General features: G+C 47.6%; 2 protein-coding genes and 1 long non-coding RNA gene across 9 annotated transcripts in view; 1 reads left to right on the top strand and 2 right to left on the bottom strand.

Annotated features, from left to right (window-relative positions):
* LOC137421885 (uncharacterized) overlaps positions 1-18499 on the bottom strand; it is a 37736-nt gene extending 19237 nt beyond the window's left edge. Inside the window, exons 1-3 of one of the 3 annotated variants that reach the window (XM_068108381.2) lie at positions 18241-18499; positions 17855-18036; positions 6775-6971 (exon numbers count right to left, since the gene is read on the bottom strand). In XM_068108381.2, coding sequence (XP_067964482.2) covers positions 6775-6971; positions 17855-18036; positions 18241-18362 — 501 coding nt within the window. In that variant the 5' untranslated portion in view covers positions 18363-18499. Of the gene's footprint in view, positions 1-6774; positions 6972-17854; positions 18037-18240 lie in introns of those variants that run through there. The other 2 variants (XM_068108380.2, XM_068108382.2) reach the window with 2 other exon arrangements.
* The window catches only part of LOC137422652 (uncharacterized), a 1758619-nt gene that overhangs the window by 445946 nt on the left and 1287056 nt on the right, over positions 1-25617 (bottom strand). The window lies entirely within an intron of this gene.
* Positions 19482-25617, top strand: part of TUBE1 (tubulin epsilon 1) — a 38017-nt gene continuing 31881 nt past the window's right edge. For 2 of the 5 annotated variants that reach the window (XM_068108385.2, XM_068108384.2), the window contains exons 1-2: positions 19498-19641; positions 19781-19854. In XM_068108385.2, coding sequence (XP_067964486.2) covers positions 19617-19641; positions 19781-19854 — 99 coding nt within the window. In that variant the 5' untranslated portion in view covers positions 19498-19616. Of the gene's footprint in view, positions 19642-19780; positions 19855-25617 lie in introns of all 5 variants that reach the window. The other 3 variants (XM_078773119.1, XM_068108386.2, XM_078773120.1) reach the window with 3 other exon arrangements.

Genomic DNA, 25617 nt, shown 5'->3' with positions numbered 1-25617 from the left:
TTCCTTGCCGCCATACAACTCACCTGCTCTCCACTGCCAGATTCCACGTAATTCCGCGCTGAAATGCGCTGAGGTAAAAATATGGCAAAAAAATATTATGAAATATTTTTTTTTAGGTCGGCCATGTTCTTCCCAGGCTCAATGGCCATGTCTATGCCAAATATCAAGTACATGAGCCTCTCCGTTTAGGAGTCTATCGGTAACATCACACACACACACACACACACACACACACACACACACACACACACACACACACACACACACACACACACACACACACACACACACACACACACACACACACACACACAGTGTTTGATATATATATATAGATTTACTATTTATATATGTAAAAGAAAGGGGAGTGTCGTTGAAGCTGAAGGGAAAGGTGTATGCTGCATGCGTGAGAAGTGTTATGATTTATGGGAGCGAGACATGGTTAATGAACGTAGAGAAGCAAAACAAAGGCTGGAAAGGGTGGAAATGGGAATGGTTCGGTGGATGTGTGGAGTATCGTTGAGAGAGAGGAAGACAAATGATGAATTGCGAAAGATGATGGGAATAGAGCCTGTGATTGATGCTGTGAAGAGAAACAGGTTGAGATTGTTTGGTCATGTGTTGAGGAAGGATGAAAGTGACTGGTTGAGAAGAGTGATGGAAATGAATGTAGAAGGAAGTAGAGGACGCGGAAGACCGAGAAAGACTTGGCTAAAGATGGTCGAAGAAGAAATGCGGGCAAGGCGGTTAGAAGGGGAGATGCAGAAAATAGGGGAAAATGGAGAAGATCGTCATGGGGACCGCAAGGCTAACCCCCACTCCAGCAGGGAAAATGGCCTTAAAATGCCTGTTGTATAAAATAAAGTTTTTGTTTGTTTGTCTGCACACGCTCATCTCCTGAATGGTGGAAGATAGGAGGAAACCTCTAAAACAAAAAATGTCGGGACTATAGGCTAGGTGGCAAGGCCGGTCGAGGTCACTTGGGCCGGGCTGGGCCCATTTCGCAATTAAAAGCTCACTCTATGGCTGCGAGTAAAAGCTGAATTATAGTAGTAAATTCATTCAAAAAGAACCCGGGCAACGCTGGGTGCATTCGGCTAGTCTTCTACATCTTCCACATATATATAAAAGAAAGTTTTTGTTTGTTTGCTTGTCTGCATGCACTAATCTCCTGAACGGTGACAGATAGGAGGAAACCTCTGAAACAAAAAATGTCGGGACGGGCCCCGGAAAGGTTATAGGCTAGGTGGTGAGGCCGGTCGAGGCCACTTCGGCCGGGCTGGGCCCATTTTGCAATTAAAATCTGATCTGAATTATAGTAGTCAATCTTCTACAGCCGTAAGTAAAAGCTGAATTATAGTAGTAAATTCATTCAAAAATAACTAAAAATGTCGGGACGGACCCCGGGAAGGTTATAGGCTGGGTGGCGAGGTCAGTCGAGGCTGCCTCGGCCGGGTTGGGCCCATTTCGCGCAATTAAAAGCTGAGCTGAATTATAGTAGTCAATCTTCTACAGCCGCATGTAAAAGCTGAATTATAGTAGTAAATTCATTCAAAAAGAACCCGGGCAACCGCCGGGTGCTTTCGGCTCGTATATATATATATATATATATATATATATATATATATATATATATATATATATATATATATATATATATATATATATATATATATATATATATATATATATATATATATATATATATATATATATATATATATATATATATTGTTGCGGATATGAGATTGGCATCCATCCATATCCGCTTGTAAATATTCCCCTATTTCCTCCATACTTCCCAACTATCCCCAATCCCCCATTCCCTAGTCCCATTTTCTGTAAACAACACTCTGTAGACCCGACCTCCCCCTATTTCCCCCATTAAATGTCGCATCCAGGTCCACCGCATCTCACGTAGACAACTATAGGACATCTTGCTAGTTATTCTTAGTCTATGTCAGTTAAGGACTCGTTTCCATTAATTGTGACTCTTCGTTGCACCAGAATGTGATTGTATGGCACCGTTAGGAAGTTTAGGACCTCCCAATACCTCCCCGCAGCTCTTCCTCACGGTTCAGCAACAACAACAGCAACAGCAACAACAACAACAGCGGCACGGGGAGTGTGCGCCCTCACTCCGGCTTGGTTGGTGGGGGGGTGTTGGGAGGGCACCATGCCTTTCCAACGAGCCGCCATCGAGCATGTGCTCGACGGGGTTACCAAGTAGGGGCTCGCTGTCAGCTCCTCGTCAAGGGCGGAGCCCGGTAACCCCCCGCACCCAATAGAAGCGGCGGACCGATCCCATCTGGGGCGGAGCCAACGAGCCGAGGGCGTGTCACTCCCCGCTGAGCATGCGCAGGAAGAGGGAGGTGACGTCAGATGCGCGCTGAGCTTGGAGAGAGAAGGACGCCACCAACCGAGCGCTGTGACACCTCCCTGCATCTTTTGGACCGTGTTTGATTCTGCCCCTGAGCCAAGGTGCACCTTGTGCTATCGACTGCCTGTCCTTCCCTGCCATCAATCCCTGTGTAAGTCAGTCTTGTTCCGTTTGTCTGTGGTCTGTCTGGGATAGATAAGGTTGTGTCTAAGTGCCTATCTCTTCTGTGCTTTACCTCTTACCTTGTAATCTACCCCTTTTCTCCACCACCAATTATATCCTCCTCCGGAGGTCTTGAGAACTGTACCCCTTGTGTCGTTTCATTTATCCCAGCCGTTGTGTCCTTTCCTTCATTGATTTAGCATAGCGCGATTTGGCCAACGTTCGAGTGGAATCGGGTGAGTTGGGGGTAATCGGGTAAACTGTGCGAACACGGCGGCCATTCCGCTCGGCCCATCATAACATCTTAAGCCGTGTCCGTAACAATATATATATATATATATACACAACAAACAACAACAACATATATATATATAAGGCCATTTTCCCTGCAAGAGTGGGGGTTAGCCTTGCGGTCCCCATGACAACCTTCTCCATTTTGCCCTATTTTCTGCATCTCTCCTTGTTAACCCCCTTGCCCGCATTTCTTCTTCGACCATCTTTCGCCAAGTCTTTCTCGGTCTTCCTCGTCCTCTACTTCCTTCTACATTCATTTCCATCACTGTTCTCAACCAGTCACTTTCATCCTTCCTCAACACATGACCAAACCATCTCAAACTGTTTCTCTTCACAGCATCCATCATAGGCTCTATTCCCATCATCTTTCACAATTCATCATTTGTCTTCCTCTCAACGATACTCCACACATCCACCAAACCATTCTCATTTCCACCCATTCCAGCCTTCGTTGCTGCTCTACGTTCATTACCCCTGTCTCGCTCCCATAAATCATAACACTTCTCACAGATGCAGCATTCACCTTTCCTTTCAGCTTCAACGACACTCCCCTCCTTGTCAGCACGCCACTCAGTTCCCGAAACTTCTTCCACGCACATCTCACTCTGGCAACCGTTGCCGAGTCTGGTCCACCTTCTCCATTCAGCATGTCTCCAAGGTAACAAAATGTTTTCACACCTTCCAGCTTCACGCCGTCTCCAAGATCCAACTCAACATTTCCTCCATCTGCAGCTCCCTCTGTGCACACCTTACACTTGAATGTAGCTGCCACACTGGTTAATGACCCTCTCAAACCACTACATTTTTGATGAACCCACTCAGCGCACATTGTACATTGAATGGAGTTCACTCCGACACCCTTCCTGCACACAGCACACGGCCACTTCCCAGTTCTTTCCACCTCACCACATGCTTTACCACTTGCCATCACCTTTGTTTTTCCGATATTCACCTTCAGACCTTTTGTCTCCATACATTCCTTCCACTTGTTCATCTTCTCCTTCAGTCCATCCATTCTTTCTACAATCAACACCAGATCATCTGCATACAACAACTCTCACGGTAAACCCTCCTTTACGTTCCGAGCCAGCACCTCCATCACAGCTACAAATAGTAGTGAACTTAGTACCGACCCCTGATGCACTCCCACCTTCACCTCAAACTCACCACTGTTCCCGTGCTTACAGCTGTGGCGCGCTCTTTTGTACATTGCCATCACTACTCTGATCAACCATTCCTCCACTCCTAACTTCCTCAATGCCCATGTCACTACTTCACGTGGAACTCCATCGAATGCTTTCTCCAGATGAACAAACCCAAGAAACAACTTCTTCCTCTTCTCCATGTACTTCTCCTGCAACTGCCTCACAATAAAAAGCACGTCTGTCGTTCCTTTTCCTGGCATAAATCCAAACTGCATTTCGTCAATCTTCACTTTCTTCCTTATCCTCCTCTCCAACACCCTTTCCAATACCTTCATTCCATGCTCCAATAACTGTATCGCTCAATACGAGCCACAGTCCAGAGGGTCACCTTTCCCCTTGTATAGAGGGACGAGGGTACTCAGTTCCCAATCCATTGGAATGCGGTCTTCTTTCACCACCAGATTGCAGATCTCTGTCATTCTCTTCACACCCCAACTTCCTGCTGCCTTCAACATATCTCCCACAACTCCCGTCGGCCCTCCCGCTTTTCTCCTCTTCATTGCTTTTATCGCTTCCTCAACTTCCTTCTCGGTTATCTTCTCTGCCGGTCCTAATATATATATATATATTTATATATTTAAAAATATATATATATATTTCAAAAACTACGAAACCAAATCCAACCAAATCTTGTTTGTTGCCCGATGCAAGGATTGCAGGTTGCAGGATGCAGGATTGCAGGATTGCAGGATCAAGATGGGTGGCAGGATGGCCTCAAGGTGCATAAACGCACCTCTAAGCTGCTTAGCCCGGGTTTGAATCTCGGCCCAGCTATAAACTATCATATCGGGCTTTCACTGGCAGGGTGTGTGCCGTAATTAAACAGGCATCCCATCTGCTGGCATTAGTTTGTGGACGATAACGATCCCATGGTGTCTTTTGCGAAGAGTAGTCGAGCTATCGTCGGTACCCTGGCCCAATTACAAATTTCTGCAATCAAAACCAATAACCTTCATCAAACGTCAGGCCTTGCCAGCCGGTTCGTGAAAGACTTCGACCAAACTTCCCCCAGCCAACCCCCGCAATAACATGGGAATAATTGTGGCTGTTAAAGAATAAGAAGAAGATGTGGGCTGACGAATGTGATGTTAGCCGACTTCCAAGCAGATGGAAGATGACCTCAAGTAAATGATGCGGTGAATAGAGCAGAAAGTTTGTGAAGTACAACACGTTGTCTTGTGATTAAATACGTCAGCAAAGCAACGGTAAGAATGCCTAGTTCTCGGTAAAAAAAAAGAAAGAAAGAGAGAACAGCACTCGGTAGAGGGCATACCTCCGCCAGGCTGAACAGTTTACGTTGTGTACCCCACTGATAGGCCGGGTCTGGATTCGGACCTGAACAAAAATCTAATTGGCTTGTTCTTGTCACACAACAATCACATCGACCAAGTTTCATCTGAATAAGTCCATAACTCTCATTATAAAAATATAGTATCCAGATCTTCACCAAATCTAATCAATTTGTCCTGATTTCACACCCAACCTGTCAAGGCCCGGTGTTGGTTAAACGGTTATGGTGGCTGACTTGAAATGTTAGGGTCCTGAGTTCGAGTTCCTGCCAATCCATTGAATTAACACCAGGTAGGTTGACTCAGCCTGTTCATCCTTCCAAGGTCGGCAAAATGAGTACCAGGGTACTGGTAACAGGAGGCATTGAATCAGCGGCATGGCCGCGCCCCCAGAAAATGATGCAGCCAAACAGCCATAGGCTGCATAAGATCCAAGACCACCTAACCTGTCTACCAAATTTCATCCGAATCCATCCATATATTTTTGAGATATCCTGCTCACAGACAAACAGATATCCTGAGATATCCTGCTCACAAGTCCACCTTTGGTGACAGAGGTAATAAACCCCATGATATAAAAAACAGTTTATATTAAAGAAAAGCAAAAGAGATGGACCGAAAAAGGCAGTTAAAGCCAAATATTTCAGGAAGTGTGCACGGAAGAGGTGAAAGCCTTTGCTAAATACCAGCTGATGTCTCTGACGAAATGTTTATTTATTTATTTACAGTGAAACTTGCATGAAGTGCAATATGTATACGTTTGAGAGATCCGATTACACCTGCAGTATGACTACAAGCAACATATTGGGTGTTTGGGCAGACAATACTCTGTTCCTCTCCTTTTGGTTCTCCGTGGAATATTGATGGATGTCAGCGACAGAAAAATTTAACTATATCAAACTAACCTAGTTACCTCCGCCACCGAAGGTGGGCAGAGGGTATGTTTTCACCCATGTCTGTCTATCTGTCTGTCTGTGAGCAGAATATCTTTAAACGTTATGGACGGATTCGGACAAAAGTTGGTGAACAATTTGGGTGTGTGACAAGGAAGAATTGGTTTGATTTTGGTGAAGATCCGGATACAGGAATTTTTCTAAGTGGTTCTTCACCATTGAGAGATAGGGCCAACAATGATATATAGCAGGACATCTCAAAAGGTTGTCAACAGATTTTGACTAAACTTGGGGGACGAGTTGGTTAGGTGACAATAACAAGATGATTAGATTTTGGTTCAGGTCCGAATCCAGATCCAGCCTATCAATGGGATACAAAACGTAAACTGTTCAGCCTGGTGGAGGTATGCGCTCTACCGAGTGTCGTTCTAGTTACACCCGTCATTCAAAGAAAATATCAGTTTTATGTTCAACACTATCCTTCATACCTCTTGCTTACAAATGTCATTTTCAGTTTACGAAGAACACTCTGGACGAGGCTCAACACCCACCACAATTCCAAGGGTGTTTATATCCCTCGGCAGGTCCACCGAGCAGATGAGTCGGAGGAGAAGACCAAATTCCCGCACGGCAGAGACACTACCCAAGAAGAGTGCACCGGGCTTTACAGCAGACCACAACGCCTGCCTGCAAATCACCGATGGGACCCCCATCAATGTCTCCAGGGGTGGGAGCATCGGAATCTTGGCTGGAGGGAGGACAGAAACAGGGAATCGTTTCCTTGTATGGCCATCTATATTATATATTACCTATATACAGTCACGTGAAAAAGTAAGTACACCCCATGTAAAGTTTTGACTTTTTCAATATATATCAACATACAGCTATTTGATTTGAGTCCCTGGTGTTGGGCTAGCGGCTAGGGTGCCGGCTTAGGATCCTAGGATCCTGGGTTCGAATCCTGGTCAATCGCTGAATTAACGCCAGGGGGGTTGACTCAGCCTGTCATCCTTCCGAGGTCGGCAAATTGAGTACCAGTTCACTGGTAATTCCCTGCTTGTCGTTAAAGGCGGCAAAAAGGGTTGGCGTCAGGAAGGGCATCCGGCCGTAAAACATTGCTTCAAAAAGGGGACCGAAAAACAACAACAACCACAGTTCCCGAAAAAGGCCAACCCCCGCTTGCGGGGAAAAATGGCCTCTAAAAGGTGGTTTTTTATACAGCTATTTGATCTTCATTTCAACAATATTGATAGATAAAGGTGATATAATATAACAAATATCATGAAACATTTACATTTTGTAGTCCATTGTATAATTTAAATAAACATAAATGCAAATTTCGCATGTGGAAAAAGTAAGTACACCCTTGGCTCTAATAGGTGGTAATGCCCCCTTTGGCAGAAACAACCTCAAGTAGACGTTTCTTATAACTGTCTACCAGTCTCTGACATTGACTGGGAGAAATTTTTGCCCACTGCTCCATGCAGAATTCTTTCAGCTGTGCGATGTTTGAGGGGTTTCTTGCATGCACAGCTCGTTTCAAATCCCCCCACAACATCTCAATGGGATTTAGATCCGGGCTTTGACGTGGCCATTCCAGAACCCTCCATTTCTTTCTTTTCAGCCATTCCTTGGTGGATTTACTGGTACGTTTCGGGTCATTGTCATGTTGCAAGGTCCACCTTCGGTTGAGCTTCAACTTTCCGACAGATGGCCTCACATTATCCTCAAGCACCCTCTGGTACAATGAAGAATTCATAATGGATTCTATGATGGTGAGCTGCCCAGGCCCTGATGCAGCAAAGCTGCCCCAAACCATAATATTTCCACCACCATGCTTTACAGTTGGTATCAGGTGCTTGTGGTCAAATGCTGTCGTTGGGTTTCGCCAAACATGTCTTCTGGTACTGTGGCCAAATAGCTCTACCTTTGACTCATCTGTCCAGAGCACATTGTTGCAGAAGTGCTGGTCTTTGTCTATGTGTTCATTGGCAATCTTTAGTCTTGCCCTGATGTTCTTTCTGGACAGAAAAGGTTTCCTGCTGGCACACCTCCCATGTATATCAAATTTGTGCAGCCTCTTTCTTATGGTAGACTCGTGCACTTTGACATCAACAGTGGCAAGAGCCCCCTGTAGGTCCCATGATGACATTCTGGGGTTCTTAGAGACTTCTTTCAGCATCTTGCGGTCTGCTCTCGGGCTGAACTTGCTGGGGCGGCCTGGCCTGAACAAGTTGGCAGTTGTTTGGAATCTTCTCCAATTGTAGATGATCTTCCGGACAGTCGAATGATTGATTTCAAATTGTTTGGAGATCTTTTTAAATCCCTCCCAGACTCGTAGGCATCTATAACCTTCTTTCTGAAGGCCTCAGAGAGCTCTTTTGATCTCGGCATGGTGACGCCGCACACTTCAACAACAAAGAGCAAACCAAACTAAATGTCTGAGGTTTAAATAAGACAGGTTCCTCCAAGATCCTCTCTAACGATGTTCTAATCATTTGCACCTGAGCTGGTGCACCTGATTCTAATTTTAGGTATTTGATGTGGTGATAAATGTAGGGGAGTACTTACTTTTTCCACATGCGAAATTTGCATTTATGTTTATTTAAATTATACAATTGACTACAAAATGTAAATGTTTCATGACATTTGTTATATTATATCACCTTTGTCTATCAATATTGTTGAAATGAAGATCAAATAGCTGTATGTTGAAATATGTTGAAAAAGTCAAAACTTTACATGGGGTGTACTTACTTTTTCACGTGACTGTAAATGCAAGTTGCGTGATTGTGTCTGAACGGGGTAAACGTCGCAACCACAACACGTATAATGCTGAATGATACCTCATTTAAGAGCTCTTGCGTCAGGACAATGCATGTGGAGGTCTTCTTCACTCGTATGCAGCAGAAGGCTGCGGGGTAGCATCTTTGGCCCTCTGCTGGTTATGGCAGGAATTTGGCCATGGTGCCGGCGATAGCTCGCTTACTCTTCATGAAGGACACCATGGGATATTTAATGTCCACCAGCATGTGCTGGACATTAAAGATCATAATCACGTAATTTTGAGTTATGTGCCTTTTTGGCTAGGTTGGCACACATGTGTGGTGTATAGGCTCAGACTTGCTGGTTCGTGCACCTACCAGAAGTTTTTTTATATACAGACTTGGCATTTAATATGGAATATATATTTTTTCTTGACTTGGGTTTACTTTCTTAACTCAGCATATCAATCTGGTGAGTTTCTTTTACACGTTGGTGATTTATTTGTTCAAAGAACCATGTCACTGATCGTCTGTCGCAGCAATAAGTCAACAACAGGATTATATCACAGGTGGCGTGGCAAAATGTACGGACAGGTGCATTTGATGATTGGCTTCACAGTCGGGTATACAAGGGTTGTTGCGTTCTGTATTAGTGGAAAACAACTGCTGCACGTCTCCAAAAGTTATTGCCGCTTCCTCTGGAGATGGTCCGTCAACTCGACAATGCTGTTTGTCATGGAGTGGTGGCTTTACGAAATTACGGCATGAAACAGCATGCTATTGCTCGGCAGTATGGCATCACTCAAGGTCAGGTGTCAAAGATCCTGAAACGAAATGCTCAGAGGGGTGTCCCTACTCCAATACCGAGGCCAGGACGTCCCCGCAGGACCACAAGGAGGGATGATCGCCAGCTGCACCGGTTAGTCTGCAATGGCCGTACCAAGTCAGCTAATCGGCTTAGGGCAGAGTGGCAGCAACTGACAAATGTGCCTGTATCCAGAAGGCTAGTCAACCAACGACTGGTTCAAGCAGGCTATAGTGCCAGGCGTCCCCTGAGAAAGCCACGCCTGACCAGACAACACCGCCAGCGCCGATTGCAGTGGGCCAGAGAGCACCGTCAATGGCAGCTAGGACACTGGAATCCGTGATGTTCAGTGACGAGTCTAGATTTCTGGTCTATTGTCAAGATGGCCGCGTCCGAGTGCGCAGACAAGTGCATGAAGCCTACAACAAAGATTGTATAGTGCCAAGAGTCCAAGCTTGAGGTGGTGGGGTGACCGTTTGGACTGCTTTTCATGCAGGGGGCAAAACTGACCTGGTTGTTCTGAATGGAAACCTGAACCAGTTCAAGTACAGGGCCATTCTGGAAGAAACATTGCTTCCATTTGCTCGTGCAGCCTTTCGAGGAAACTTTGTCTTCCAAGATGACAATGCACGGCCTCATCGTGTTCGCATGATCCAACACTTTCTTGCTGACCGTGGTGTAGAGCATATGGAGTGGCCTGCCATGTCCCCGGATATGAATCCGATAGAGAACTTGTGGGCAGAATTAACGCGTCAAATCGACAACTTGGACCAGTAGCCGACCTCTGTGCGTGAATTGCAGCAGACTATTGTCACTGCATGGCAAGCGATTCCTGTCCAAACCTTGGCAAATCTCGTGAACAGCATGCCTCAACGTGTACGTGCTCTCCTGAATGCTCGTGGGGGTTACACGAAGTACTGAACTGTAATTTTACTGTCCGTAATCCCAGTCGTAATTTAACTTTTGTTTTTGTTAAAAACAATTTTGGCTAATGTGCAAAATAAAGAGACACTTCTGGAAAACGCACAGAAGTTTAACACAGTACTGTCCATGAATTGAGTTCAATATCAGTTTACATCACTTTCAAGGATCAATTTATGTTTCGAAATGTCAAATGTGGTTTTTGTTTCTTTTAAAGGTCACATTAACAAAATCTAGAATAATTTCAACATAATTCCAATGAACTTTTGGTTCTAAGACATCTTGAAAAGTAAGTTCACCCCCACAACAAAAATATTCCATATTAAATGCCAAGTCTGTATATATAAACCACAAAATATTCAGTCCATTTTGTCCAACATATAACTTCACTGAGAAACCTTAGCAGTTTTAACAGTTAGTGACTGTTGTGCCGACTTGGGGCTGAGAAATCGAAGAGTAAAATGGGAGTGTTGGGGGGTTGAAGACTTGGGATTGGGAGGGAGGAGGGGGGGTTGAAGACTTGGGATTGGGAGGGAGGAGGGGGGGTTGAAGACTTGGGATTGGGAGGGGGGAGGAGAGTTGTTGAGGACTTTAAGAAAGGGGGAAGACAGGACAGCTTGGGTGGGGGGGGGGGGGGGGGGAGTGGCAGAGAGTTGGGAGAGGGGGTTTGATGATTTGGGGTTGAGGAGTTGGGGCTGGAGGGGGGAAGGGGGAGGGGGGGAGGGGGCGGGGGGGGGGTACAGGTTGAGGACTGGAGGAAGAATTGGGTTGAGGACTTGAAGCCACAATGTACATTATGCGGAACTTCCATAGTCAGGGAATATTATCAGAAATCTGGGAACAAATTCCTTACCAAGAAATTTCTTCACCAATGTGTTTGTAAGGGTGTCCACTAACACATTTCAAAAAGTTTAAATTCAAGTCCCCTAGGGGAACCCGTGACAGGGGTCAACAGGGGTCAATTACCTTTTTTAAGATCAAATTTTTCTTATATTTACATTCTGGGTCACAGTATCCAACAGGAAGCATCAAAATTATTCAAAGTAGGCTCATTTTAAAGCTAAGAACATATCTGACATGGTGATACCTAAAACAAATCAATATGTTAAAAAGTTTACACAATTCTGAGCAAAAAATAATAATTTTTTGTCATTTTTGGGGTAAAAATTAACTTTTCTGGTCTACAATTCGTCTTCTAGGTAGATACCCCTTCGTTTCATTTTTCTGAAAGTTTCCAGCAAACTGCCCAAGATATGCAGCCTTAATGTATTATAACTTATAAGGAAAACATTCTGGTATTTATAAAATTGAAACTATGAAAGGTCACTGACCTTTATTGTTTTCCCTTATTGTAACAAATTGTAATAACCGTTACAGGTATTTTTCTTTTGTTACCCTAATTTTTTAACCCTAGCTTTTTCCTTTGTAGGGCAGTACAGGCTAGCAGTATGGACGTAGACATTATTCCTGCACCTCCGCTCAATTGCTTCATCTGTGAAGGCCCGGAGACGCCAGGTCAGAAGCTCGCACAGGCAATTCCTAAAGGCTACCCTACTCTGTTGGCGTATGCAGAAGCGGTTGGAAATGCTACAATTTTGGAGCGCATGAAGGAGGCATGGAATGTCGGAAGACTGAGATACCACTTTCTTTTTTTTTTTTTTCTTTCTTTTTTTTTTGTATACAAGATCGAGGCTCGTGAAAGAGCGAACATTAATCACACAGAAAGACAAACCGACACATAAAACATATAACATCGGGAGCGGTAGACAAGATGGGGAGAGAGGGGGAAGGACACAAACACAACATTTGAGAGCAGGGACCGAGAGACATGGAGACATCGAGAGATCTGAGAGAGGGCGAGGGCTTGGGGGGGGGGGGGCATGGGAAGGGGGCGGTGGGAGAGGTATAAAACATATGGACACTGCCAGGACTTCCAGGAAAGAAGTTGGAATTTCAAACAAGGTGGATCTGGGGTGAATTAGCGGGGGTAGAAAAGATCAAGGTTTTGGATGGGGGAAGATAAGAGATGGTGGTGAACAGCTGTTTTAAAGACCTGGAGGGAGGAGTGGGATTGAAGGGAGTGAGGGAGTTTGTTCCAGAGGCGGGAGAAAAGAGGAATGAAAGAGTGAAGGTGAGCAGAGAGCCGAGATTTCGGCAGTTTAACCATCAGAGGGTTGCTGGCAGATCTTGTGCGACCTGTAGGAATATTTGGGGGACAGAGCACAGAGAGAGCTGGGGGTGCAAGGCCGGAGAGGAGTCGGTAGAAGACAGAAAGACCACCTACCTGCCTGCGGTGAGTGAGTGAAAGGCCCTCAGAGATAGCTTCATCGCGGGAGATTCCAATAATTCTGAAAGCTTTGGTTTCAACAGCGTGAAGCCGAGCTAGGTGTGAGGCAGGAGCACCGGCCCATAGGGGAGAACAGTATTCCATTGAGCTGCGGATGAAAGCCTTGTATGTGGTGAGGAGCTCAGGTGTGCCGAGGAAGGACTTCGCACGACGGAGGATGCCCAGTCGGCGACTGGCTTTGGAGGCCAGCTTGGAAATGTGGTTTTCCCAAGAAAGATCATGGCAGATAGTGAGACCCAAAATCTTGAGCGACAGAACTTCTTGGAGAGGATTGTTGAGAAAGTAGATGGGAGGGTTGTCCAGTCGATCTTTTCGGAGAGACATAGTAAGAGTGTGAGATTTGTCAGGATTGAAAGACATGTTCCACTTGTTTGACCAGTCTGTGATTTTGTCCAGGTCTTCAGAGAGTGAGGAGGCAGCAGACTGCCGATCTGAGGGAAGAGGAATGGAGCGGCAGAGAGTGGAGTCATCAGCAAAGAGATAGAGAGGATTTTCGAGAGAGTCAGAGAGATCATTGATGAAGACCAGAAAAAGCACGGGGCCCAGAACACTGCCTTGGGGAACTCCAGCCTGAACAGGAAGAGGAGATGAGAGAAACCCATTCAGGGCCACACGTTGACAACGACTAGAGAGGAAGTCCGCCAGCCATGCGTGGAGATTTCCATGGATACCAAAGGAGGAGAGTTTGGTGAGCAGAGCGGGGTGCCAGACCGTGTCGAAGGCACGTGATATGTCGAGGGAGACAGCTCTAATTTCCTGTTTGGCATTGAGGACCTCCATCCATTGTTGAGACAGCAGAAGCAGCATGTCCAGAGTAGAGTGACCTGGTCTGAAACCAAATTGATGATCAGAGATCAAGCCATTGGAGAAGAGGAAAGATTTCATATCCGAAGCAATGATGGATTCCATGACACTTCGAGTGTAAACGTGATTTGTACAACATGTCTGTCAAGGTCACCATGAAGTCAACTCGTAAGTGCGACCTGTTTTACTCGGCAGGGAATAATTATTTACTGACCTGAACATTATTGTTTAAATACTGGTGATATTTCATGTGAACAAACTTCTAAAATAATTCACATTTGATTTATTGCAGGGGCAGCAGGGAAGGAGAAAGAGTCAGCACAGATGAAGAGACGACGCATTTTCTCTGGGTTCAGTGCATCTAGATGGGCGCCAGACACACAGCGCCAATAGTTGCAGTGTTTGAACAGAGGTTTGAAGAAACTTTCAAAAGACTCGCCGAGGGAGGAAGAACCCCTGCACTCTGGGTGCAGTATTACTACATGGTCGATGTCATCAAGATCTTCATTAAAACTGAACGACTTGCAGACCACGACGGGCACCTGTCCTGCATTGTTACCAGGATGCTGGACACCTTTTCAGCTGCGGGGCATCATCAATACGCCAAGGGCGCACGGCTGTATTGTCAGCTGATGAAGCAACTCGAAACTTCGCCTACATACAAGGAGACCTTCGAAAGTTTCACTGCTCACGGGAATCACGTTGTCCGTTACTCTTGCCATGATTGGTCTGGCACCTGGTGTGACATCTGTATCGAGCAGAAACTGATGAAGGGGGCCAAGTCAGAAGGTGGTTTGAGCAGAGGGAGGATGAGGAATAGTGATTCTGGCCACAAGTGCTGGGTACAAACCCTCAACCACTTCTCCGATATCAACCAGCGCATGGAGGAAGGTGCCAAGAAACATGGTCCACTCCACAAAGACCTTGCCAAAACTCGGATGAAGCGAGACGCTGAAGCGATTGGACTTGCCCTGAAGTGGTTGGAGGAGAACAATCCCTTCGACCATGATCGAGACAAGCATTTGCTTGTATCCTTCTCAACAGCAGGATTCACGAGCACTGCAGATGACACAGTCAATGAGAGAGCATCTGAAGTAGGGAGGGAGATGCAGATAAAGCTGGGCGGAAAGTCAGTGACATCGACCATGCAGGTGAAGTTCAAGGTACAGGCCCTGTCATCGCTCAGAAAGATTCCCAAGGTCAATGAGAAGAAGATTTACCTAAACTCACTCAAGTTGTTCAACCGACTGATAATTTTCGCCCAACGGCATATGACAGTCGAGACAAGCTTAAAGTATGAGCTGACTCCCTTCCCCTTGGCTGACTCCCTTCCCCTTGTCCTTGTTCAGCAACAAAGATCAGAAAATGAACAAGGCGAACAAGGCAGGCTTTTCCAAGACTAGCCTGAAGGAGTTGACCGATCCGCTTGACCTCACTGACCAAGCCTGCTCCAGTCTGGTGGTTGATGGCGGATGGCTTCTCTACATGGTGAAGTGGGAACAAGGTCAGACTTGGCAGGAGATTGCCGACAGTTACCTGAGCTACGTGCAGTGTCTCGGCCGTCGGTCTCAGAAGATCACTGTTGTCTTCGATGGCTATAACAGCTCGCCAAAAGATCACGACCACATCCGGCGTACCAAGAACTCCTGCTGTGATCTACAGATTCGACCGGATATGATACATTTGACACCAAAGGCAAAGTTCATGGACAACACTCATAACAAGAGTGAGCTCATCCATCTCCTCTCTTCAACATTCCGGAAATGACAGATCACCGTGGAGCAGTGTGACAACGATGCTGACACTTCGATTGTGAGAGCGGCACTGGCTGCTGCTACAGATGACTCTGTTGAGGTCAGTAAAATTTTGTGTAGGTATTTTACTTACATCAACTACGATTACTTTTGATTTGTTTCTGTGTTGATAAAACAAAACAAAAAAACCTTGACATTGGCACATATAAAACTAATTAACTGAGTTAAATAAAAAAAGAAGAGGCAATGTTATATATTTTTAAATTTGGCAAATGCAAATGTTGTGCTGCACTGGGCATCAGTAAACACATGATCGTCATTTTTGTAACGTCAATTGTATTTTGATGTGCCACATTGTTATGAAAGTGCATTTATCCTCAGAAAAGAAGAGTAGCATAGTTAAATAACTTTTCAATTGTTAAGTTCACCGTTTTTGCAAAATTCAAGACGCTTTGCTCATATCTTATTCTATTTTCAGGTGCGGGCAGAAGACGCGGACGTGCTGATAATGCTGGTACACCATAGCTCAAGCACCAACCATCCACTCTTCTTAACCACATCGAAGGGCTCTTACGATGTCAGGAGGATCCGAGAAGCTCTCTCTGAAAGACAGAGGCGGTACCTGCTCTTTACTCACGCCTTCACCGGTTGTGATACGGTTTCTGCAATCGGGGGCCACGGGAAAACGCCTCTATTTGACAGGTTTTGTGCAGGGGACATTGATGAACATATGGACATCTTCCTTGACGTACGGGCTACTAAGGACGTGGTGATCTGGGCTGGTATTGCGATTTTCCAGCACATTTACCATGAACCAGGTACTACTTTGGGTGCAATTCGATACAACATGTTCTCGCGGAAGGCGGCGGCCGGGCTGATCAAACCAGAGACTCTACCTCCAACAGAGGGTGCAGCTGCACAGCATTCTCTCCGTGCCTATCTCCAAACCCGGGACTGGATGCTGCTGCAGAGCATGTCTTTGGACCCCAGTGACTATGGATGGACGGTAGGGGTTCGTGGTTATGAGCCAGTTCCAACAGTAGACCCCATGGCTCCTGAGGAGCTGCTCCGGTTCACGACCTGCAATTGTGCTGGAGATTGCAGCAACCGGCGGTGCAACTGCAAGAAGAATGGTGTCAAGTGTATCTCAGCATGCGGAAGTTGTACAGGCATTACATGTATGAACTGTATCCCTGATGATGTAGAGTCTGGAGAAGACTCAGACCTCGACTCCTGAGGTATTTGACATTGTGGAGCAGTATAGATTTAAACCCTTACACGAAAGCGGACGAACCGATGGTAAACCGATTCCGGATTCCCTGTCACGGTTATTACAATTTATGTTACAATAAGGGAAAACAATAAAGGTCAGTGACCTTTCAGTTTAAATTTTATAAATACCAGAATGCTTTACTTATAATACATTAAGGCTGCATATCTTGGGCAGTTTGCTGGAAACTTTCAGAAAAATGAAACGAAGGGGTATCTACCTAGAAGACGAATTGTAGACCAGAAAAGTTAATTTTTACCCCAAAAATGACAAAAAATTATTATTTTTTGCTCAAAATTGAGTAAACTTTTTAACATATTGATTTGTTTTAGGTATCACCATGTCAGATATGTTCTTAGCTTTAAAATGAGCCTACTTTGAATAATTTTGATGATTCCTGTCGGATACTGTGACCCAGAATGTAAATATAAAAAAAATTTGATCTTAAAAAAGGTAATTGACCCCTGTTGACCCCTGTCACGGGTTCCCCTAGGGGACTTGAATTTAAACTTTTTGAAATGTGTTAGTGGACACCCTTACAAACACATTGGTGAAGAAATTTCTTGGTAAGGAATTTGTTCCCAGATTTTTGCAATATTCCCTGACTAGATGGGGGATCTCTGTTGTTATGCTGTCAAAGAACATTCCTATCAAACTCCCTAAATATTCCACACACTTTTGGGAAGGAATTCTCTTACAACAGCTGGGTTATGTGCTAGTATGGTTATAGAAGCGATCTGGAACAACAAAATAACCCAGTTAGCATTATACTTAATCCTTATACTTATATAAATGTAGGGATGGTAAAAACGTTTACAAAACCAGAAATTCTCATGAACGAGTGATTACTTTTGATTTTCAAAGAGTTGGAACGAACTTGAAACTTCCTAAATGTCGATGTAATCCTTTTACATTATTAATATAAATACACGAATGAAGTTACAAGGTAAGTTTGTTAAACTGACCCTCTTCTCGCTGTGCAGCTCCGTCCACCCTCTCTGGACCCGGTTTCCATGAAGCTGAGAATAGGAGATCAGCCTTCCGAGCCACAAACTCCAGCATCCGGTTCTGCAGCCACAACGGCGCCACAGTGGTACCTGCTGCGTCAGGGTCTCTCTCAGAACTTTGGGTACCGCTGCAGTCCTGTCTGCAGGTAGAAACATGGACACGAGACGTTTAACCCCGAAGGAAACGGACACTTTAACGAGCAACATTCATAGGCCGTGAACCCTTGGAAATCTACATAGTACGTACGCAGGGTGTCCAAAGGGATCTCCCGCTCTCATTGCCCTCCGAGCAATTAGCATCTGTAACTAAACGATTCCCAAGTTGTATCCATTTTAAGTCTCACCGGAGGAGCGGCGGGGGCATGAGGGACATGACCGTCTGGTTGTCCTTGTTCTCCTCCCTTAGGCGGCCTAGCAATTCCAGTCCATGGTGATCAATAGCCCGCTGGACGCGCTCTCGATCCATGCTCGACTTATCTCCGATCACTCGACACTCAGTCACTCACTGAGTCACTGAGTCACTGTCACTGCTCGTCACATTCCAATCGACCAACCTCGAATCCAGGTCGCTGGAATGACGTTTGGCCCAACCCCAAATAGTTCAAAGGGTAAATTATTTACATTTAATGTTTGAAAACCACTGGTCGCACATTTGGTGTGGAGAAGAAGCTCAGTAAAATATTTTCTGAACATATAATCTATTTTTGAGTTGATCGGCGTCAAAAACGACACAGTATCCGCCTTATGAGTGACGTCACTTCCGCCACCGAAGACTTGTTGACACGGAGGTATCCTCCGTGCTTGTTGAATCGAATAATATTTTTCAATATGTTTAGATGAAGATTTTGTCAATTCATAATTAAGAAGTATGAACAAATATATTGTTTTGACACACCTATTGACACACACACACACACACACACACACACACACACACACACACACCTCGTTTTTTCATTTCTGTTCCTCACAATTCTATCCCTCTCTTACACACACACACACACACACACACACACACACACACACACACACACACTAACACATCTCGTTTTTTCATTTCTGTTCCTCACAATTCTGTCTCTCTCTTATTCACAGACACATATACACATACATACACACACACACACACACACGACGGGTCAACTATTGATCATGTAGAATGTAGAAACATAATAGATTTATTTTTTGGAATACTTTCCTTAATGTAATGAGAACACGCTGATTTTAACAGCGATATAAAGGAGAAAAGTTGCGGTAATTGCAGCAGTATTAAGGGCGGTGTATAAGATAAAATTGCACTGGTTTCATTTTTCTCCATTTTTGTTTTACCAGTACAACACTAAATACCGTACGTTTGGCAAGTTACGCTTCATGTATAATCAATAATCATCTAGTCTATGGGAATGCCATCAAACCTTCAGAAAGCATGAACGAAGCATTTATAGATACTTACTTTTTATTAAAGTATAATTTTTTTTATCCTATTCTTCGTTTTATACTCTTTTTATCGCATGTTGTATCCTAAACTGCGATTAAAAATTCAGGTTATATGTTTCATTGTTGTTGACGTTATTAAACGCTCTGCGAGAATTGAAAGTGACGTCACTATTTATTGGCGGGAATCACGCGGTTCAATCAGCTTCAGAGAAAGAACGAGAGAAAGAACGTGAGAAAGAACGAGAGAAAGAACGTGAGAAAGAACGAGAGAAAGAACGAGAACATGTCACAGTCTATCGTCATTCAGGGTAACCCACGCAAACTTTATCCTGTCTTGTGTGACGTCATTTTCAATCAACTCATTGTCATTGTGCTCGGTGTGACGTACTGGCTTTCCAAGCACCTTCGCCGATTAAACGAAACGCGCGTGTGGATGTTTATTTGTAGTTGGCCAGTGTGGCAATCAGATCGGCTGCAGGTTTTGGGATTTGGTGCTTCGGGAACATGCTGCGTTTAACAAGGTATTTGGCGTTTGACAAGGTCTTCAGCAAAACATGTTCAATTCCTTCACCACGATGCACCTTATAACACACCTTTACAATGGGACGTAACGGACACGGGGTGTAAAGGGGTTGTTTACCTGATAAGAACTTGGTGAAGTTAACACAACTTCACGAAGTTACGATGAGTATGCCATGTGGATCTTGATCATACGTCATCAGGTCACCTGACCTCTGCCTCCCCGTTTTTGGATCTATATGGACCACTGGCACTACTGTACTACACACTCTGCCATAAAAATAGTATGTTACTGTAGCGGTTACCGGAAGCATACACAATCACCTTGCACTGGCCGATGACGCAACCGGCGAGCGGTTACTTGTCCGGACTCGCCCGGACGTGTCCTGACTTGCCTTTCCCGGGCGAACACTTGACTTGCATACCACGCCCCGTTGAGAGGCGTGGCTTACCTATTTGCATACCACACCCCGCCTGAGAGGCGTAGCTTTTGTGTGTTGAACTTGACTTATAAATTGCCGCCCGTTCGATCGGCAGTTTCAGTGCTTTTGAGTTGAGCTAGAAATAAACAGCTCAGTGAAACTTCGTTCCTGGTGTCGTCCATTTTGTCCGGCTTTATCGTGAGAGCAAAGCTCCACAATTGGTGACCCCTTTTCAAGAACATGGCGATGTAGTCATCTGTAGCTTTGAAGCTCCCTGGCTTTTGGGAATCGCGCGCAGCCGTCTGGTTCGCCCAACCGGATTCTCAATTCGCCCTGCGGAACATTATGGAGGACACGACGCGCTACCACCATGTGGTCTCCGCGCTCAACGCCTCCACTGCCGCCCGGGTCCTGAGCTTCCTACAGAACCCGCCGAATGCCGAAAAATACGGCGCGCTCAAAGGCCTACTCCTCGGTGCGTTTGGACTCACGGAGACCGAACGCGCGTGACAACTGCTCGACCTCCTGGAGCTGGGTGAGGCCCGTCCATCCGAACGCATGGACCACATGCTTGCTCTACTCGGCGACCACAGCCCAGATTTCCTCTTCCGCGAGCTGTTCCTCCGGCAGCTACCCGGGCAGGTACGATTAGCTTTGGCTAATTCGCCCATCACGGACCCTCGCGCCCTGGCCAAGGAGGCCGATAAATTTTTCTCGGCCAGGCGACACGTCGTAGCAGCCGCCTGGAACCCTGGGCTGACCGAGGCAACGCCCGCGCCACGACTGGCGCCACTACCGGCCGAGTTAGCACCACTGGCGGCAGCGGCCGCCGTGACGCCCCGTCGACCGAACCCGACGCGACCGCCGGAGCCTCCACCAGAGCGGACCATGTGCTACTACCACGCCAGGTTCGGGCAGAAGGCCAGAACGTGCTGCCCACCGTGCACTTTCGGCAGGTCGGGAAACGACCAGGCCGGCGCTCGCTGCCTGCCATGAGTGTCGGCCATTCAGGCAGCCTTCTGTTTATTACGGGCACAGCGTCCGGGCAGCGTTTTTTGTGTGACACTGGCGCTCAGCTGAGCGTGATGCCCTCCTCGGTGCAGGACAAACAGGCCGCGCTTTGCGGCCCCGCCTTGGTCGCCGCAAACGGCTCCTCCATCCGCTCCTTCGGTTCGCGCAGCGTCGCATTCTGCTTCCTGGGCCAGCGCTTCAGGTGGGACTTCATCACGGCGAACGTACCCATGGCCATACTGGGTGCAGATTTTCTTTGCGCGCATGGGCTTTTGGTTGACGTCAAACGGCGTCGGCTCATCAACGCGGAGACCTTCAGCTCGCTCGCTTGCTCATTGAGCAGCTCCGCACCAACCAAGCTAGCCTGCGCTCTCCCGGCCGCGGACGATTTCACCCGCCTACTCGCCGAGTTTCCCGCCCTCACGCAGCCGACGTTTTCGGCCGTCGCCGTCAAACACGGCTTCGAACACCACATCCCGACCACAGGTCCACCGGTCTACGCCAGGACTCGTCGCCTCGACCCGGCCAAACTCGCCGTGGCGAAGGCGGAATTTGACACGCTGGAGCGATTGGGTATTGTGCGGCGCTCGAATAGCGCTGGGCCTCGCCCCTGCACATCGTGCCAAAACCGGGTGGCGGATGGCGACCATGCGGCAATTACCGCCGCCTCGACGACGCCACCACCCCCGACCAGTACCCGATACCACATATACAGGACTTTTCCGCCCGTTTGGCGGGGCGGGTGATCTTTTCCAAGGTCGACCTCATTCGGGGCTACCACGAGGTACCCGTCCGGCCGGCCGACGTGCCGAAGACGGCGGTAATTACACCTTTTGGCCTCTTCAAGTTCCTTCGCATGCCGTTCGGCCTTAAGAACTCGGCCCAGGCCTTCCAACGGCTGATGCACAGCGTGCTGCGCGACCTCACCTTCCTTTTCGTCTCCTTGGACGACATTCTCGTCGCCAGCACTTCCTGGGCGGAGCACCTCATCCACCTGCGCACGCTTTTTGAGCGCCTCGGCCAGTACGGCCTCATCATCAACCCAGCGAAATGCCAGTTTGGCGTAACGGCCGTCGACTTCCTGGGGCACCGCATCACGAAGCGCGGGGCCGTTCCGCTGCCAACCAAGGTGGAGGCAGTCACAAGTTTCCCGCGCCCCCGCTCCATCAAGGCCCTACAGGAATTTTTGGGAATGGTAAATTTCTACCACCGGTTCGTGCCTCGCGCCGCCCAACTCATGCGCCCCCTGTACGAAGCCCTCCGGGGCAAGCTGGCCAAGCACGACGTCGCCTGGACCAAAGAGATGGACGAGGCGTTCACCGGCGCTAAGCTGGCCCTCGCCAACGTGACCATGCTGGCGCACCCGGCGCTCGACGCACCCATCGCCCTCACCACGGACGCTTCTGACTACGCGGTGGGCGCCGTGCATGAACAGTGGGTGAACGGGGCTTGGCAACCGCTGGCCTTCTTCAGCCGACAGCTTCGCCCTAACGAGCGCAAGTATAGCGCTTTCGACCGCGAGCCCCTCGGCCTTTACCTGGTCGTTTGCCACTTCCGCCATCTTTTGGAGGGCCGTCCGTTCACGGCGTTTGTGGACCACAAACCCCTGGTCTTCGCCATGGCCAAGGTTACGGAGCCGTGGTGGGCCCGCCAACAGCGTCACCTCTCCGCCATGTCCGAATTTACGACGGACATCCGGCACGTCGCGGGCAAGGACAACGCTGTGGCCGATTGCCTCTCCCGGTCCGGCGCAAACGCCGTCCACCTGGGTGTGGACTTCTCCCGCATGGCAGCTGACCAGACCGCCGACCCCACGGTGCAAGCCCTCCGGACAGCCGACACAGGCCTGCGGTTGGCCGACGTCCCCTTCGAGGACACAGGCACAGTTCTCCTGTGCGACGTTTCCTTGGGCCAACCTCGCCCCATCGTGCCCACCGGATGGCAGCGGCACATTTTTGACGCCCTCCACGGCCTTTCCCACCCGGGCCGGAAAGCATCGCAGAAGCTCGTGGCAGCGAAATTCGTCTGGCATGGGCTCTGTAAAGACGTCCGTGACTGGGCCAATGCCTGTGTCGCCTGCCAGCGCGCGAAGGTCCACCGGCACACCCAGGCCCCGTTGGCACCATTCAACATGCCCGCGCAGCGCTTCGACCATGTCAATGTGGACCTGGTGGGACCCCTTCCCTCCTCGCGGGGCTTCACCCACCTCCTCACGATGGTGGACAGGACCACCAGGTGGCCGGAGGCCATCCCGCTGGCATCAACAACATCTGCCAACATGGCGCAGGCCTTCATTGGCACCTGGATTGCCCGTTTCGGCGCCCCCTCAGATATCTCCTCCGACAGAGGCCCGCAATTCACCACCGAGCTTTGGGGCGCGGTCGCCCAGGCCTTGGGGGTCAAGCTTCACCGCACCACGGCCTACCACCCCCAAGCCAACGGCTTGTGCGAGCGGTTCCACCGCTTGATGAAGGCCGCTCTCAGGGCCAGCCTCCAGGACGACGGTTGGGCCGACAGGCTCCCGTGGGTCCTATTGGGCCTCCGAACGGCCCCTAAAGAAGACCTCCAGGCTTCCACCGCCGAGCTGGTCTACGGCCAGCCACTGCGCGTGCCGGGCGAGTTCATCACTGATGCCACCGGCCCCTGGTCCGCGGCTCGCCAATGTTCGGTCCTCCAAGAGGCCGCCAGGAGATTCACCCTCGTGCCCACGTCCCATCACGGCTGCCCCCAACCCCACGTCCCCCCAGCACTTCGCACTGCGGAGTACGTTTTTATCCGCAACAACGCACACCGGGGACCGCTCCGGCCACCGTACGGTGGACCTTTCCGGGTCCTGAAGAGGGATGACAAGTTGTTCATCGTGGACATCGGCGGCAAACCAAACCACATCTCCGTGGACCGCCTCAAACCGGCCCATTTGGACCTCGACCAACCTCCACGGTTGGCCCTTCCTCCACGGCGGGGCCGTCCCCCATCAACCAAGCCCCCCGCCCGGCCATCCGCCGCCACGCCACCTACCAACCCCACACGAATCACCAGGGGTCGTTTCGGCCTAGTCATCAAGACCCCCCTCAAACTGACTCTCCCGGTGCAAGTTAATTATGGGGGGGCGCATGTAGCGGTTACCGGAAGCATCCACAATCACCTTGCACCGGCCGATGACACAACCGGCGAGCGGTTACTTGTCTGGACTTGCCCGGACGTGTCCAGACTTGCCTTTCCCGGGCGAACACTTGACTTGCATACCACGCCCCGTTGAGTGGCGTGGCTTACCTATTTGCATACCACGCCCCGCCTGAGAGGCGTAGCTTTTGTGTGTTGAACTTGACTTATAAATCGCCGCCCGTTCGATCGGCAGTTTCAGTGCTTTTGAGTTGAGCTAGAAATAAACAGCTCAGTGAAACTTCGTTCCTGGTGTCGTCCATTTTGTCTGGCTTTATCGTGAGAGCATCGCTCCACATTAGCTAATTTTTCGACAGAGATCAATATAACTCCAATGGATATCATTGAAAAGGGCTTGAAAATACATTAAAATGATATATAATGCCTTGGTTTAGTGTTAATATTAAGGAAGTTATCAATATTTTGATATGAGTGATATGGAAAGGCTTGTGACCCAAATTCAGGTGTTTAGTGTTTCAAAGTGTAACGAGAACGCCACTCAGTCGAGCGCATACTCCCGCCGTGGGTGGCCGCTGCTGAGCCCTATCTTCCAATGGTAAAAAATCCTTCAAAAAATTCCTGGATCCGAAATAATATCCTGAGCTTCACCAAAAACTTATAAATTCTTCCTTATCCCAAGGGCAATCATCCCACCAACTTTCATCCAAATCCGTTCAGAACTTTTCCAGATATCTTGTTCACGAACACACACACGGACGGACACGATCGAATGCATTACTCTCTGGCGGGAGTAATAACGTCCTTAATACCTGACAAAACTTTCAGTGAACAAAGCACATGGGATGTCCTTTTTAATGACTTAATTTATACTTCATAATCATGCAATTAACATTAATTAGTGATATTTATTACTTTGATTAATAAATCAACTTTTGAACTCATAAAGAATGAATGAATGAATGATCGTTTTTAAGGCCATTTTTCCCCGCTAGAGTGGGGGTTAGCCTTCTAATAAAGAAAAAAAGAAAAGCATCTCCACTGCAAAACTGGGTTCACAGATATACAGTGTTGGCCAAAAATATTGGCACCCTTGTACTTTTTTCAAATAACTCACAATTTCTTCTAAAAGCAAGTATCAAATAAGTAAATATCCTTTCAAATCAGAAAATATAAAGAAATGGCATTGACAAAATTAGTGACCCCTGAGAC

This window comes from Myxine glutinosa, chromosome 2, assembly GCF_964187855.1.
Source record: "Myxine glutinosa chromosome 2, kmMyxGlut1.1, whole genome shotgun sequence".
Lineage (NCBI taxonomy): Eukaryota > Metazoa > Chordata > Myxini > Myxiniformes > Myxinidae > Myxine > Myxine glutinosa.
This window is presented reverse-complemented; position numbering and strand designations above follow the sequence as displayed.